The following is a 16,899-nucleotide window of genomic DNA, read 5'->3' as shown; positions in this document are numbered from 1 at the left end:
GGTTTGCTACATTTACAGTTCCTTTGAAGAGTGAATTATATAAGTTCAGCTCAGAAATGTTGTACATGTGGAATCATAATGGCTGTCATTATGTTTATGTTATGTCCCTACCTTGTACATAACGTATGTAGTCATAAATCAAATAATTTTTCTATAAAGTAATGATAAATAAATTTAAGAAAAATGCTTTGTGCACCTAAGTATCAGGGGAACACCTTTATCTTAATAATTATTCTATTAATTTAAATGGTTGATTTGTATAACTGTTTCAACCACTAAAACTTTAACTTTCATTAAAAAAGGAACCTTCTCTAATTCATTTTTTTTTCTAATTCATCTTTTGTAATCAGTCTTAGCACAGAGCTTGACACATATATACTAGATACTCAGTCAGTTTTGGTTGAGTAAAAATATTTAATTCAATTGAATGGATATGATGAAGTACACTGAAATCAAGTGGCTTCATTTTACCATTCAATTTTGTATGCTTTTGAGTCTATGATGCAGTGATATGGGTAGATACAATAAATGTTTCACTGGTTTCTCCTCTTTCTCTGTGCACTAAGCAAGGATGAGACCTACTCAGTGAATGAGAGGTACTTGATTTATAATATATTTCACTATAAATTTATCCCAGAAAGATGGCCTCACTTAATAACACCCTATTTCATCCATATTCTTTCTTCCTTCTGGGGATCCCCGGGCTGGAACACATGCATATCTGGATGGGTCTCCCTTTCTTTGCTGTGTACCTGATAGCTGTTCTTGGGAATATCAGCATCCTTTCTGTGATTGAGACTGAGAGCACACTCCACCAGCCCATGTTCTACTTCCTGGCCATTCTGTCATCTATCGACCTAGGCCTGTCCACATCCACGATCCCCAAGATGCTTGGAATCTTCTGGTTCAGCCTGAGAGAAATCTCCTTTGAGGGGTGTCTCATCCAGATGTTCTTCATCCATCTATTCACTGGCATGGAGTCGGCTGTGCTCGTGGCCATGGCCTATGATCGCTATGTGGCCATCTGTAACCCTCTTCGGTACACACTGGTGCTGACAAACAAGGTGGTATTCATCATTGCATTGATAATTCTACTGAGGCCTTTGTCTTTTGCCATACCCTTTGTTCCACTCATCCTACGGTTACCATTTTGTGGGCACCAACTTATCCCTCACACTTATTGTGAGCACATGGGCATTGCCCGCCTGTCCTGTGCCAGCATCAGGGTCAACATCATCTATGGCTTATATGCCATCTCTAACCTGGTGTTTGACATCATAGCCATTGTCATTTCTTATGCCCAGATCCTTCATGCTGTCTTTCGACTGCCTTCCTATGATGCTCGGCTCAAAGCGCTCAGCACCTGTGGCTCTCACGTGTGTGTCATGTTGGCTTTCTACACCCCTGCGTTTTTTTCATTTATGACCCACAGGTTTGGCCGGAATATACCACGTTATATTCACATCCTTCTGGCTAATTTCTATGTAGTCATTCCACCAGCTCTCAACCCTGTAATCTATGGTGTCAGAACTGAACAGATTAGAGAACAGGTGCTGAAGGTATTTTCCAAGAAAAAACCATAACTCTTATAAATAATCCATTTAAGAAGGGAGCAGCACTAATTCTCTATGTTCAGAACAGAAAGAGAACATTTGAAAGTTACACAGGCCTATCTTAGGGGAGTCCTGTCACCCTCCTTCTCAAACCCAGAAATGGAAAGTTAGGCCCATGTCTAACACATGAGTAAAAGTGTTTTATCATTTTCCATTGTTTGGAAATCATTCAGATTCCTCATGTGGAAGAAAAAGAACTCTTTGTTCTGTTTCCATTATGATCGAACATATTGCATTCCACACTTGGCATCATTTTAAAGCAAAACCAACCCTCCAAAAAGGAAATACCACACAAATAATAAAAACACCATAAATTCCTTCATATCCTAATTTAAACAAAAATAGTTCATCACCGTTACTAGTGCTGGTCCCCAAAATAATAGATGCTCAAACACTTCCCATATGGCTGGACTGCCTATCAAAAAGCATGGGTTACTCTTGCCTCTACCATGTTAATGTCAGAAGATGTGAAATTGATCCTATGAATACCATAATCATGTAAGAAAACTGGCTATTTTCTACCAGGAATAGAATTGCAAAAAGTTGGTAGTCTTTTGGTTTTAAATTGTACCATTTACTTGATGGATGAATACTTATAAAATCTGGCTTATTGATACTTCTTTTCAAACAACTATTTTTCAAAAAGTACTGTCTCTGTGTCTTTTGCCACTTCATGGAGGAGTTTCCCTCTTAAGGAAAGCAGAAGGTTTTAGTGATGTTCCAAGTACAGTATTAGCCAAGTGAGTACGTGTGTGTATGTGTGTGTGTGTGTGTTTTAAACATGGAACTCTTGTTCCATATGCTACCTCTCAGTGTTCTCTAGTTCTAGGTGATATTATTGGCATTATTTGTGTGAAGGATTCAGAGAAATTATGTTTGCAAATCCTGGCCAATAAAACTAAATTTTTACCTATATTTTTATTGTGGGATTTCTCAACATTTTTAATTTGAAATTTGGATTTTGAAAATTCATTTTAAAATTCATTCATTTGAAATTTTAGGGTGATATTGGCTTCAGAATGTTCCTTTGACCAACCTATGACACTAATATTCTGTAGCATGCACTTTAGAAAAAAAAATCCTACTTATTTTTACTATAGTATAAAAAATGACATCATAAACTCTTAGTGGGAATTTATATTAATTAGCATCACATCCTTGGGATCCCACCCAACTTGGGATTCTTTGAAACAATCAGTTATGCTGTAAAATTATAGGCACAAGCAGCTTTTCCTGCAATCCTGTTGTGACACTGAGCTCATCCCCTATCTATTTATTCTGCTTATGAAATGGATTTTAATGATATGGCCTCAATTATACCTTGAGTGATTTGGTCAGGGCTCATTCCATTTAGATGTTTTGGCTAATTTGTGGAGAATTGTATTTAACCTTTCAATGACTAAATTCACCAATGTAGTCACCTGGCCCTGGAGTTTTCTGTGTTAGAAGGTTGCTAACTCCGGATTCAACTTACTTGATAGGTAAACAACTATTCAAGTAATTCATTTCTTCATGTCTTTTCTTTGAATGTCCTCAGTAAACGTATCACATTCCTCTAACTTTACTCTTGTTCAGGGTGTGGGCTGATGAATTAGGTTTGCCTGATGTCCAACCCACTATCAGTATTAGATCTTCCCTTTGTTGCTGTGGTACAAATCATGCCATTCTTCATGTCCTCTACATTCCCTCAGGAACAGAGCACTGTTACTTATTACTCGAACCCTGCTAGTCTACTAGTGAGAGCCAGAAGATACAGCATGGCCAACTGGGCTGCTATGTCCCTGGGTCTTGAAAGTACAGCCTTCTCAGTCATCCTGCCCCTTCCCTAGAAGTGTCCTACAGTTTCTGGGGAACAGGCCTCACCCTGGGCTACAAAGTTTGTTTCTGCTCTTTTGTCTCAGCAGCAATGGGTCTCTGCTGTCCTCTTCCTCCAGGGTAAACGCTTTTGCTCCTTAGGGGAGAGAAACTGGATGAGGGGTCATTCTTACGTTCAGGTGGCTGCTATTTGCCTTTTGCCTCCATCAGGTCTGTTCTATGATGAAGGCCTTCTCTTGTCTCTAGTCCTGCACTCAGGCTTTCTAATGAGTACCTGGTCTAGGTCTAGGGAGAAAAAAAACGAAAAGGGTGTGAAGTCCCTTTTGTGTCATATACACAAGACTCCCAGACACTTTGTATTCTCACACAGGTTCATATTCAGCTGTGAATAATTTGGTTTAAAATTTTAACAGATTTTTTGTAGAATGGCTTGTATAGTATCTAGCACCTGGTGAGCACAGAATCATGTTCCATCTCTCTCTGGAGTTACCAATCTTTCCTTATATTTTGGGTTAGTTGCTCTGTGATTTCAACTTTCTGACAGGTCCAAGAAAATTATGAGTTTTTTAAATTATTTTTTAACGCTTATTTAATTTTGAGAAAGAGAGATAGAGGGCAAGCAGGGGAGGGACAGAGAAAGAGGGAGACACAGAATCTGAAGCAGGGTCCAGGCTCAGAGCTGTCAGCACAGAGCCAGATGCGGGGCTTGAACTCACAAACCATGAGATCATGACCTGAACCAAAGTTGGACACTTAACCAACTGAGCCACCCACCCAGGCACCCCGAAAATTGTGAGTTTTTTGATTATCCAGCAATATTTTTCTTTGTCAAAAAGTTTTGAATTACATTCTGTCCAAGTTTTTATATTCTAGGTAAAGAGTATAAATCTTGGTAGGAATTTTAAATCATGTTGTATCCTCTGAGTAGAACAGCTATGTGTTGATTCTCTGCTTCCTACAACTGTGGCATGGACTGTGGATCACTGAATTATAAATATACAGAATGACTGAGGAAAATTAAATGGGATTTTACTTATGGGATACACCATAGACATTTTGAATCTAGTAGTTTTAGAGTGGGCCTAAGCAATATGTATTTTTAAGAGTCTTCAAGCCTAAATTTTGAAAACTATCATTCTAGAAACTTGAAACTTGGTTAATAAACAAATTGGTTGATTGTTAGATGAAGAAAATGGGATAAACTCTAGGAAGTGAAATGACTGAAAGCAGAATTGACTTTCCAAAACTCAAACTGGACACCACTCTTAACACTCCCTCGCCTCACTCCCCACACCACACTCTACCTACCTGACTTGACCTAATCCACAGGGAACTTAGTTTAGTTGCCTATCTGATGTTCCTGATGTCTTTATCTTCTGGAACTGTTTTTGACTTTCTAAACTCCATGGCCTTGGATGACTACTTATCTGTCCTTCTACGTCTATCATCGCACTTGTCACATTGCTATATCAGAGTATAATGTGACTAAATGCAGTGTAGTGGCTGAGAATGTAAACTTGGTGTCAGACTTCCTAGGTTCAAATCCTGTCTCCTTTTTTAACCATCTGTAACTATGAGAAAGCCAAATATTTCTCCATTTCTCCATTTTCTTATATTGTGAAGTGAGGATATTAAGGCTACAAATCTTTTTTAGTTTGCACAAGAATTTAATGGATTAATATATGTAAAGAATTCAGGAGTGGTTATGAGAATGTACACACTATATAAGTGTTCCATGTTATACTAAAAGTGTTTGCATGTCTGAATCAACTTTATCAGACTGCTGGAACAAAATGTTTCTAGCCTATTCTGGATGTTCATGTATCGTAAAGTCCATCTTTTTTTATTTTATATATACCCTTATTCACTATGTGCTAGGCAGAAGCTGTAGACTTGAAAATTTGGTGGGAGTAAACTCAGTAAGTTTTATTAAGACCTCTCTCTCCACACCCTCCTACCTCCCAACTTTCTAAGGCAGTCATATGTTCTCTGGTGTTCCTCCATATAGTAAGTATAACTGTTCTGATTCAGAATATATGCCTAACTCTGGGGTTTAGTTAGAATGTTCACTGGCTCTTTTTAAAATTTTTTAAAATGTTTTTATTTATTTATTTTCAGAGACAGAGACAGAGAATGTGAGCAGGGGAGGGGCAGAGAGAGAGGGAGAGAGAGGATCTTAAGCAGGTTCCACACTGTCAGTGCAGACATCCATGCAAGGCTTGAATTCATGAACCTTGAGGTCATGACCTGAGCCTAAACCAAGAGTCATATGCTCAGCTGACTGAGCCACCCAGGCACTCTATAGAATGTTCACTGACTCTTGAACCAAACTAGGTCCTTCAAAATAGACTAGGTCCTTCATAACTAAGAAAGATGATATTTTGAACTCACATTAGCCACACCTTTCTTCAGTTTCAGTATTTTCAGGAATCATATGGAGAAGAAAGGCTATATTGATCATGTGTACCTCTGAGACTCTGAAACTGATTACAAACCTTGCCTTACTCATTTCTATATCCTTGGTGAATTGTGATGAACAAGTAAATATTAGCTAAATGGATTGAAACTGAATGTGGTAATGGAGAATGAATTGAGCAGTAGCAACAATTTTGATACCTCAGCCTGTGAGGTGCTGTGTTCCTAGGAGTCCCACGCATTGATTTGGCTGTATATGGATTCATTGTGACATTATAAGAAAATTATGGCTTTGGAGCTAGACAAACTTCAAATCCTAGCTCCTCTAAACTAGCCCGTTGAATACAAGTTTGTTGAGTTACTTATCATGATAATTAATTCTAAAAAATATCAGGGTTAAGTAATATATATATATATATATATATATATATAAAACTTATAATAAACAGCTAATATATATCTATATCTATATCTATAAACTTACAATAAACAGCTTATTTAAGTGAATGCTTAACAAATGTTGATTTGCCTCACATTTTAGCTTGAAGGGTGAGGTACTTGACTAAAATATTTTCCCTGTGGTCAACTAATGTCTCTGTGTCTCAATGCACAGGTCAATTTTTTTTAATCACTTTTTTTTGTGTGTCTATTTTTGAGAAAGAGAGAGAACAAACCAGGGAGGGGCAGAGAGAGAGAGAGAGTGAGAGAGAAACCTCCACCAGGCTCCGCGTTTTCAGCTCAAAGCCAGATGTGGGGCTCAAACTCACGAACTGTGAGATCATGATCTGAGTCAAAATCAAGAGTTGGACGCCTAACTCACTGAGCCACCCAGCTGCTCCAGGTGTAGGTCAGTTTTAGCCACATGTAAAATCACCTACAGAACTTTAAAACATGGATGCCTAAATGCTACCCCAACACTAATTTTTCTTCCCTAAAGTTTCATTTAAACAGAATCATGCAGTGTGATCGGGCATCCTTGGATGGGAGGTGGAAGACAGTGTGCAGTATGAGAACATAAGAACAAATGATCAATATGAAGTCCAGACCACCAGTAAGGAAGGCAACGATGAGGCTGTAGGCTCTACGGATTCTTGTCTCAGCACAGGCAATCTTGATGAGGGCCATGAACTCACAGTAGGTGTGGGAAATGATATTGGTTCTGCAGTAGGGAAGCCAACGTAGCAGGAAGGGGTGAGGACTGAGAAGTGCTGTGCCCCGGAGTACTATAGCTAGACCCATCCCCCCAATTACAGCATGTGTCAGAATAGCTGAATGTCTTAATGGGTTACAAATGGCTACATAACGGTCAAAAGCCATGGCCAGAAAGAAGCCAGATTCCATGGTAGAGCAAGAGTGAATCAGGAACACTTGAGTGAGGCAGGCTTCAAAGCGAATCTCTCCATCATGGAACCAGAAAAGGCTAAGAAGTTTTGGTACAGCTGTAGTACACACAACCAGATCAGCCACAGCCAGCATGCAGAGGAAGAGGTACATTGGCTCATGGAGGCTGGGGTCTGTCTTAATGATAAACAGAAGAGAGCAGTTTCCCAGGAGGGCCAAAAGGTATACCACACAAAAGGGGATGGAGATCCAGATGTGGGCAGCCTCCAACCCAGGAATGCCAATGAGGATGAAGGTTGATGGATGGACATTAGTCTTATTGTATGCTGACATAACAAGTGCCTGATGTTTTAGCTTTCTCTTGGTGTATTTTCCTCTACAACAAACAAAAATAATAGCTTGCAAATTTTGAAACCTTTGATGAGCTAAGTAAACCAAAATGCAGGGAATTGCAGGTCATGAAATAATTCCAATGTCTGTAAATATTTATGAATTATTTTATCATCATATCTGATTATCAGATATTATTTCACAGTTGTAATTGCAATGTGGCTGATCTATGGATGCTATATGAGGGAAAATATCTAGGCACCAAAAACTGGAGCTTAATGTGTGAAAATCCAAAATCTTTTACACACTGAGAAGAAAGTAATATGTAAAAAGTAATATGCTAAAAAATATGTAAGAGTCCCAGGTATATTGTGATAAGTGATTCGGTACTTACATATAACACCCATATTATACTGTGTGCTAACTAACTGGAATTTAAGTAAAAACATAAAAAAATAAAAATAAGTTTAGATGCTTAGTGGAATTTCTGTATTATTAATTCATCAAAACCACACTGTATGTAATGGCTCCTTCAACTAACTTCTTCTTTCATTACGATACATGTATTTGTAGAATCATGTGAGGAAAAATGTGTAAGAGTCATGGGTTTGGAGGACTTAGAAACAGTTGTAAGACACAGGTTAGAAAGGCAGGAGGGATGATAGGAAGTTTTAAATAGAAAATATACCTTTTCTTTTAGATTTTAGTCATATTAGTTCATGCCAAGATGCCAAGTGATAGTGTATAGCTTTGAGAAGGGAATACCAAAATTTGGGAGGATGTGTGACTTTCTTTGGAAGGACCAGGAGGAAGTTCATTCACACTGACATGGAACTCATTCAGCATGATGGCCAGAGTGGGGCTGATAACAATGTGTCAGGAAATGAATTGGATTTTTTAACCAACAGAATTTCAGGAATGATGAAAACAAGCATTAGTGAGGTTTGGGCTAAAGAGCGATCCTTATGCCCAATTGATTGGAGAAAATTGAACCTGCTCTTAGTGGAAAATTGTATAGTGATCATTCTTATTAAAAACAAAGTTTTGGACAGACCAATTTAACTACGTGCCATCTCAGTGCACAATGTTCATATATACATGTGGAAGTATATACAGTAATTTTCATTGTAAAAGTTCCTGTAAAAGAATAAATATTGAAACATTCAAAATGCCCATCAGTAAAGTAATACTGAACTTAAAAATCTGTGGTATATTTATATTTTAGAATACTCAGAAGCACTTAGAATAAGTAAAGTATATTTTTGAAAACTGACAGAAAAATGAAAAAAGGAAGCATAAATTTTATTTTTCCATTAACATTGACACACATGCAAAAATTAAGCATATGTGTGTGTGTGTGTGTGTGTATGCATGTATGGGTGTGGATGTAGACACACACATTTATAATAAAACTTTTATAAACATAAGAAATAACCTTAAAAGGATATACATTCAATGTAGGAGAGGTCTAAAATATGGGCTCTGTTTAAAGTATGTAAGTAAATAATACAGAGTTACAAATGTATTTATCAGAAAAATGTACAACCCAAGAAGTTACAAAGAAGATGTAGCTTTCTATGTCTTGTAAAATATTAGCAAGTTTTCTAACCCCTTGAAATACCTTTCTTATATTTCTCTCCTTGGAGAACTGGTCATCTACTCACTTCATGAAGGTGGTAACCCTGTGTCTTTATTTGTCATAGCATTTCTTCACACATACAAACCCTTAGTAATTTGGTTAGAATTGAAGACTCTACTCACATATCAGCTCCTGTGAGATTATTTTTCTGGGAACTTTGAACCATCACTGATATCCCTCAAGTGTTCCTATGATATGTATACTTACCTGTCTTCTATTTTTTGTCATATTGTCTATTTCTGCATGTTTTCTCATTTATTATATTGCAAATATATATATATAATGCAAATAAATATATTATATTGTAAATATATATATTGCAAATAAAATACTTGGCAGAGGCCATGTACTTTCATATATTTGCTTGTTCCAAAGAATGAAGAAAAACAGAAAAGGAAAAGACAAAGGAATGTTATTATTTTTCTGGTAAATAATTTCAATATAAATTTAAGACAACCAGTGGAATCACTATAAATTTATTATAGTGCACACTATCTTCAAACACTATAGTGCATTAACAGTTTTCCTGATTCTAATATTAAATCTTTAAGACATACCCAGGGATTAGTTTCTAACAAAATTGAATTCTGTCAGCATTTCATTCCTTGTCTGATTATAGGATGGATAAAAAGAAGGTTCAGAGGAAAATAAATTTACATCTGCTTTTGGGGAGGAATAAAATTTAAAAAAACCTATTATATCTTCTGGCTAAATTCTACACCCCTATACATCTCCTTACAAAAATTAATCAACATGCATTGGCATATATTAGGTACTATATTACTAACATTGCAGGCATTATCCCATTCAATCCTTAAGGAAGGGGGTTGGTAGATAACCATACTCATAATACAGCTTTAAAAAAAACCCTAAGAATGTTAATTTACGTTCCCAAAGCTATTCTACTATGAATTCAAGGATGTGGAATTTGAACCCTACTAAAGTATAATTACAAAGTTTGTAATCTTTACATTAAGCTTTAGGAGATGAGCACTTCTTAAGGTTTTATAAATGTAAAATGGCATAATGCATTTATGACTACATGAGCAGTATGAAACATTGCTCAAATACCATAGATTCGCTCAGGCTAAAGAACTGACACATCTATACTCCCATCCTTTCCTTCATCAGACTCCCTCTGATGTACTGAACTAAGCAGAGAAGCCCATGCACAAATTTATTCTCAATAAAAGTTGCAGCCTAATCTCAGCCCATACAGGGTAAAACAGAGGTAGGTAGTCTATTCAGGTGCCACAAAGCAAAATAGGCTCAGGTGCCCCAAGAAATCTTATACAAGATATTTTTTTTATAGAGCTTGTTTGTTCTATTAGAACCCTGAAACCTTCTCTTTGGCTATGGTCCACTTAGCCAGCCCATGACACAAATGAGTGTGACCAAACAGTGCCTTACCTACCAGGGGACCTGTGAGGATGAGGATGAGCATCTTGGTCTGAGGAACATTTTAGTTCTCTCAAGACTTATAGCATTTCCAAATAAGCTCCGTTATAGACATGTTTTCTGATTTCTAAAGCTCTCAAGGGCATAGAGTGGGGGTGGCCTCCCCACATGTCAAGAGAAGAAACTGCTGGGAGTTCAATTTGAGCTCAGAACTCAGGTTCTAAGTCTTTAGCACTAACATCTTAATAACAGGAGAATCTAACAAGGGTGGGGAGAGGGAAGGTGAGTTTTTTGGAGTGTCTCTGGAGCCCACCTCTCAGCAGGATTGCTTGAGTCCCGGAATTGTTCTTAAATACATCATGTGTATTTATCACAAAAGGATAGATAAGTGTCTAGTTCCTTTAAATAATGTCTTTTTTTTTTAATTTTTTTTTCAACGTTTTTTATTTATTTTTGGGACAGAGAGAGACAGAGCATGAACGGGGGAGGGGCAGAGAGAGAGGGAGACAGGCTCCAGGCTCTGAGCCATCCATCAGCCCAGAGCCTGACGCGGGGCTCGAACTCACGGACCGCGAGATTGTGACCTGCTTGAAGTCGGACGCCTAAACGACTGCGCCACCCAGGCGCCCCTGTCTTTTTATTTTTAATATAGGAAAATATAAACACAAAACAAACATCAACCATACTGTCACTTTGATATTTGGTTTAATTTTATTCCATGATTTTCATATTCATATACATTTGAATATTTAAGTCATATTAGACTTTAAAATTTTATATCAGAGTCTAAATAACATGTTGTGACATGTACCTTATTCTTTTCACAATTCATCAGAATAATTTTTGTGGAAGATTTATTTGATTATATGAAATTAATCAAAATGGGACTTTGGTGAAAGTTGAATTATATGTAAACATTAATGTGGAAAATTTGACAACTTTAATAAACATGCAATCCTCTCAGCCATCTAGATTTACTATGCTTTTGCATGTATTTCAGGCTCCTTTGAGAGCACTGAACAGTTTTTACATCATTTTTGTGTCAATCTCACCAATCTGTAAATTGTAGAGGTTGGAATTTTATCAGATTAATTTTACATTTACTTACATTCTTTGTGGACGTCTTAGATATGAGTCATATAAATTACAAATACACAGCAGGGCTCCATTATGTGGGGATTTCCATACTTGCAAATTTGCTCACTCCATACAATTTAAATTGTAACTTAAATTATTGTCAAATAAATTCTCATGGCACTTTAACAGTTATTTGCAGCATGAAAAGAGCTGGTAAATATTTGAGTTGCCTGACAGTCACATTCCCAGAGATTGAATAAGGTGAGGTTCTGACTTCTCATTTCAGCTATAAACAAGTGCTTTTGCAATCTGTTTCATGCCATATTTTTCATATTTTTGTGTTTTTTGTTGATTCCACTGTTTAAAATGGCCCCCATGCATACGGCTGATGCACACTAGAATAAGTAAATATCTTACCATTTATGGAGTTTACTGGTATAAATAATACTTTTCTAGTGTTTATAAGTGCAAGATTGTAATGTGCTTTACGGAGAAAATAACAATCTTAGATAAACTCCATTCAAGTGTGAGTTATAGCATTGTTGGTTGTGAGTTCAAGGTTAATGAATCAAAAATATAATATATACCCTGATAAAGGAAGAGGAAACTTGTCTATCTGTGTGTGAAGTCACTCTGGAAAGTACTAAAATAACATCGGTAGGTAGTGTGAGATAAAAATATGGAAAAGATGAAAAAGAGGTTAAATTTGTGGATTCAAGAGATGACAATTAAAAAAAAAAAAAGCCTAGTGGGACAACCCTGGTGTGAGGAGGTCAAAGGTATTCAGTTATATCATTCCAGGTCTGAATAACAATCACTCTTCTAGGCTGGCACAGGCTGGCTAGAAAATGTGTCAAAAGGCAACAAAGACATCAGGGAAATACAAATCAAAACCACACTCAGATACCACCTCACACCAGTCAGAGTGGCCAAAATGAACAAATCAGGAGACTATAGATGCTGGAGAGGATGTGGAGAAACGGGAACCCTCTTGCACTGTTGGTGGGAATGCAAACTGGTGCAGCCGCTCTGGAAAGCAGTGTGAAGGTTCCTCAAAACATTAAAAATAGACCCACCCTATGACCCAGCAGTAGCACTGCTAGGAATTTACCCAAGGGATACAGGGGTACTGATGCATAGGGGCACTTGTACCCCAATGTTTATAGCAGCACTCTCATCAATAGCCAAATTATGGAAAGAGCCTAAATGTCCATCAACTGATGAATGGATAAAGAAATTGTGGTTTATATACACAATGGAGTACTACGTGGCAATGAGAAAGAATGAAATATGGCCCTTTGTAGCAACGTGGATGGAACTGGAGAGTGTGATGCTAAGTGAAATAAACCATACAGAGAAAGACAGATACCATATGGTTTCACTCTTATGTGGATCCTGAGAAACTTAACAGAAACCCATGGGAGAGGGGAAGGAAAAAAAAAAGAGGTTAGAGTGGAAGAGAGCCAAAGCATAAGAGATTCTTAAAAACTGAGAACAAACTGAGGGTTGATGGGGGGTGGGAGGGAGGGGAGGGTGGGTGACGGGTATTGAGGAGGGCACCTTTTGGGATGAGCACTGGGTGTTGTATGGAAACCAATTTGACAATAAACTTCATATATTGGAAAAAAAAGGCAACAAAGAATATACAATGTTAAACTTGGAGCTCAGGCCTCAGGCAGGTTCTGCTAATCAGGAGGCTGCAGATGAGTTCTTCAAATGCCTATTAAATGGCATTAAGCAGTAAGCAGTAAGTGGAAAACAAGTATCAACACTAATGAGACTGGCTTGTCTTATAAAGACTTTGTGGAAGGAGCCAACATAAGTGGCCTCCAAAGCCCCCGGTTTTCAATCATTTAAGGACTGTACAATTAATCATTTGTAAGAACTATGTATTAAGGGAGGTGTATTTTCACAGAAACACACATTTAAAAAAAGTTTATGTATTGGCTGATTGACAAAAATGTGACAAGATGCTTGTAGGAATCTTACTCTGCATTTCCCCTAAGAGCAATGGTTCCAAATTTTCTAATTCAGTGTTCAAGAACATAATTCAGTGTTATAGAACATAGCTATTGAGAATAATGAGAACTATGTTTGTGTGGATACACATATAGGTGTGCGGGGGCAGACTTGCTCACTCTTTCCACCACACTCTTTCCACCACGGGAGAACTCATGGGCTGAGGGAATCTCTCTTGGCGCAGAATAGTGCCAGGTTGGGGGAGAGGGGATGTGGGTCAGGTGAAACTTTTCTTCTCATCCTTTTCCATTTGTATATTCTTGTATGAGCCACCAGGATCCTGTAATCTCTCAACTGAATTCCGGAACTCTCGTATAGGTCTTTTCATCCATCAATGCTTGTTAAATCTGTGTTTTCGTATTGGGAAGAGTCCTGGGTCCTCTTATTCCGTCATCTTGCTGACTTAAACCTCACTATTCTGCCTTCATTTTCTCAGAAGCCATAGCTCCGTATTGGTTCTCTCTTTTTGAGTCAGAATTAGAAATTAGATTCCTCAGAGACCTTGTGTGTTTTTACAAAACTGGCTCTAGGGAATTTCCTGTTAAAGGCTCCTCACAGGCAAAGAGCAGCACCCTCATAAAGACTGAGCAGGTTGAGATAAAACAGAGACAGGATTCTCTCCTGGTGCTCATTCTGGTGAGTCTTCCCCATCTCCCAGCTCACAGAGCCTCCTTATGTCACAGTGATGGCTGAAGGGAAAGAGAGGGATAGGAAAGGAAGAGAAGAGCCATGGGACAAGTGTAGGGGATAGAGGACAAGGACTGAAGTTTAGAGAATGAGTAGGATTACATTAGGAAAAACCATATAATTCTAGTAAAAGCATTTGGATTTCAGCCTGAATCCGTTCAATGGGCATTTTAGAAAAATTAGTCTGCCTGATATCTAAAGAATGATGGATAATTAGTATCTTTGGAACATGGTTCAGAGTGTTTTAAAAAATTATCTGTTTAAAACTAACAACATACTTAGGGTTTTAATCTTTATTATCTCTAATCTCTATTTTATAGATGAAAAGTGCTTGTTATTTAGTCTCCTTTGATTATAGAGTGACTAAGTCAGGAAACTGAGTTTCGACACAATTGGTCAAACTATAGAGCTCATGCTTTTAAGCACTGTAAAGTATTGTGTCGTAATAAACCCCAAAAATGATCCCATGAGGACAGAGATAAATGTACTGATTTTAAATCTACTTGAAAAGTGGCATCACCCTTTTTGTTTGTTTGTTTGTTTGGGTTTTGTTTTTGTAGCTTTCTGAGACTATTGCCTACAATTTTGATCTTCTGAGATGTTACTGAAGAATATAAAAAAATTATTTAATAAAAGAATCTGCCATTGGCACTTTGCTTACATTGATAAATCACAGAAAATTTAGCTCCCATAATTGAATCCTACTTTCTATTCTTGTGTTGATCACATCATGCCTTTTTATTCACCATTCCATTACAAGGCCAGAGGATTATAGAAAAGAGACTATTCTTACAGTCATGTCACAGAGCATCCCCTACAAATAACATCTAGGGGCACCTGGGTGGCTCAGTAGGCTAAGCTTCTGAGTCTTGTTTTCAGCTCAGATCATGGTCTCACAGTTCATAAGATCAAGCCCTTATTGGGGCTCTGCACTGACAGTGCAGAGCCTGCTTGGGATTCCCATTTGTCCCTCTCTCTCTGCTCCTCCCCTACTCATGCTCTCTCTTGCGTGCTCTCTCACTCTCAAAATAAATAAATAAACTTAAAAAAAAACAAATAATATCTATTATTTTTAGCTTCCTTCCTTTTCAAATGTCTACCATTTCTTCCCAGGAGTTCCATCTTTCCTCACCCACATGGTACTACTCCCTCTATTAGTTGTTTATCACAGGCATGACACTTCTTGCCTCTGCTTCTCATACAACAATGTCTGGCTAATACCCTGATTGTCTAACTGAAACTGGGATCATAATTACGACTGCTCCTCTGGAATCCTCCAATGATATAAAATCATGAAAAGACACTTTTTACCAGAAAACAATTACATGTAATGAATGATCAAGTGCTTCAGAAATACTCTAACAAATGACATAAAGTACATGAACATGTAGAACAGCTTGGGTAGCTTTGGATATGATAGATTCAGCTTGCTCAGAATATACCACCTGGTCTTTTCTTCAACATATTTGTCATGCATCTTAACTCTTAAAATAATGACTGCCTGAGATTTATAATGAAGACACTGATATCTCTTATTCAGAGGGATGTGAATTTAAAAGAGATTGTTTGTGTGAATGTGTGTGGACAAAGGGAAGCTGTGTGGCTCTGACGTGACTGAGGCACGAGTCAGCTTTTCCTTATTTCCAATCTCTCTCCATTCCAATTTAATTATTTCCTCTCTACCTTCTTTCCGCAGCTCCAGAACTACAAGCACTTCAAGTGTTTGGCAAGGGTTTTAAACTATTTAAGGTTCAGATCCACATGTAAAAATATGGTTAACTATGTTTTTCTATATGTGTTTATAAAGATTAGAGCTGGTACTTGCATAGGTGCCGACAACGTGGAACGTAATAGGCAGTACCTTCAAAAATGGTAGTTGCCAGGCGCCTGGGTGGCTCAGTTGGTTAAGCGTCCGACATCAGCTCAGGTCACGATCTTGCAGTCCGTGAGTTCGAGCCCCGCATCGGGCTCTGGGCTGATGGCTCAGAGCCTGCAGCCTGCTTTCGATTCTGTGTCTCCCTCTCTCTCTGCCCCTCCCCCGTTCATGCTCTGTCTCAAAAATAAATAAAAAACGTTAAAATTTTTTTAAATAAAAAAATGGTAGTTGCTTCTGTTTTCACCACATTTGCTTCTTATTTTGTAATAATAATGAATAAATATTAACAAATGGATGGATTTTAATCCTAAAGACTTATTTCTAATAGTTTAGACTATATTTTAATGAATCTGTGTTCATTAACACTTGTTACCCATCTTGTATGTCAACACCTATGTGTTACCATCTAACCAAATGGAACCAACAGAAATAACTATTTACATAGGCCAGCACAACTCTGTATATGCCAAAATTGAAAGTAAATTATGTTGGTGATGACAGAAGATAATTAATGAAGTAGGTATTAAGGCAAAATCTTAGCCTAATACCAGTGGTGAGACCATTGCAAATTAAAAAAGAAAAAAGAAAGTTGCTAACAAAGATGAATATATTATGAAAAATGTTTTATTATAATCCACTGCATAACTGCTTCCAAAGGTTTTCACTGAGAATTCACTTCCTCACATTGC

The 16,899-nt window shown here is 37.5% G+C and overlaps 2 protein-coding genes across 2 annotated transcripts; one reads left to right on the top strand and one right to left on the bottom strand.

Moving 5' to 3' along the window:
• The first annotated feature begins 374 nt into the window (after nucleotides 1-374).
• Nucleotides 375-3,076, top strand: LOC106966061 (olfactory receptor 52E1-like). The gene has a single exon (XM_015062140.3). The coding sequence runs from the start codon at nucleotides 642-644 to the stop codon at nucleotides 1,581-1,583; it is 942 nt and encodes a 313-aa protein (XP_014917626.1). The 5' UTR covers nucleotides 375-641; the 3' UTR covers nucleotides 1,584-3,076.
• A 3,706-nt stretch (nucleotides 3,077-6,782) lies between these two features.
• LOC106966060 (olfactory receptor 52D1-like) lies at nucleotides 6,783-7,648 on the bottom strand. Its single transcript, XM_015062139.3, has one exon. The coding sequence runs from the start codon at nucleotides 7,515-7,517 to the stop codon at nucleotides 6,783-6,785; it is 735 nt and encodes a 244-aa protein (XP_014917625.2). The 5' UTR covers nucleotides 7,518-7,648.
• Between the last annotated feature and the right edge of the window lie 9,251 nt (nucleotides 7,649-16,899).

Source organism: Acinonyx jubatus, chromosome D1 (genome assembly GCF_027475565.1).
Source record: "Acinonyx jubatus isolate Ajub_Pintada_27869175 chromosome D1, VMU_Ajub_asm_v1.0, whole genome shotgun sequence".
NCBI classification, from domain to species: Eukaryota; Metazoa; Chordata; class Mammalia; order Carnivora; family Felidae; genus Acinonyx; species Acinonyx jubatus.
This window is presented reverse-complemented; position numbering and strand designations above follow the sequence as displayed.

Excerpts from the sequence above, each read along its gene's own strand:
- LOC106966061 (XM_015062140.3), top strand. The coding sequence starts at position 642 with ATGGCCTCACTTAATAACACCCTATTTCATCCATATTCTTTCTTCCTT.
- LOC106966060 (XM_015062139.3), bottom strand. The coding sequence starts at position 7,517 with ATGTCAGCATACAATAAGACTAATGTCCATCCATCAACCTTCATCCTC.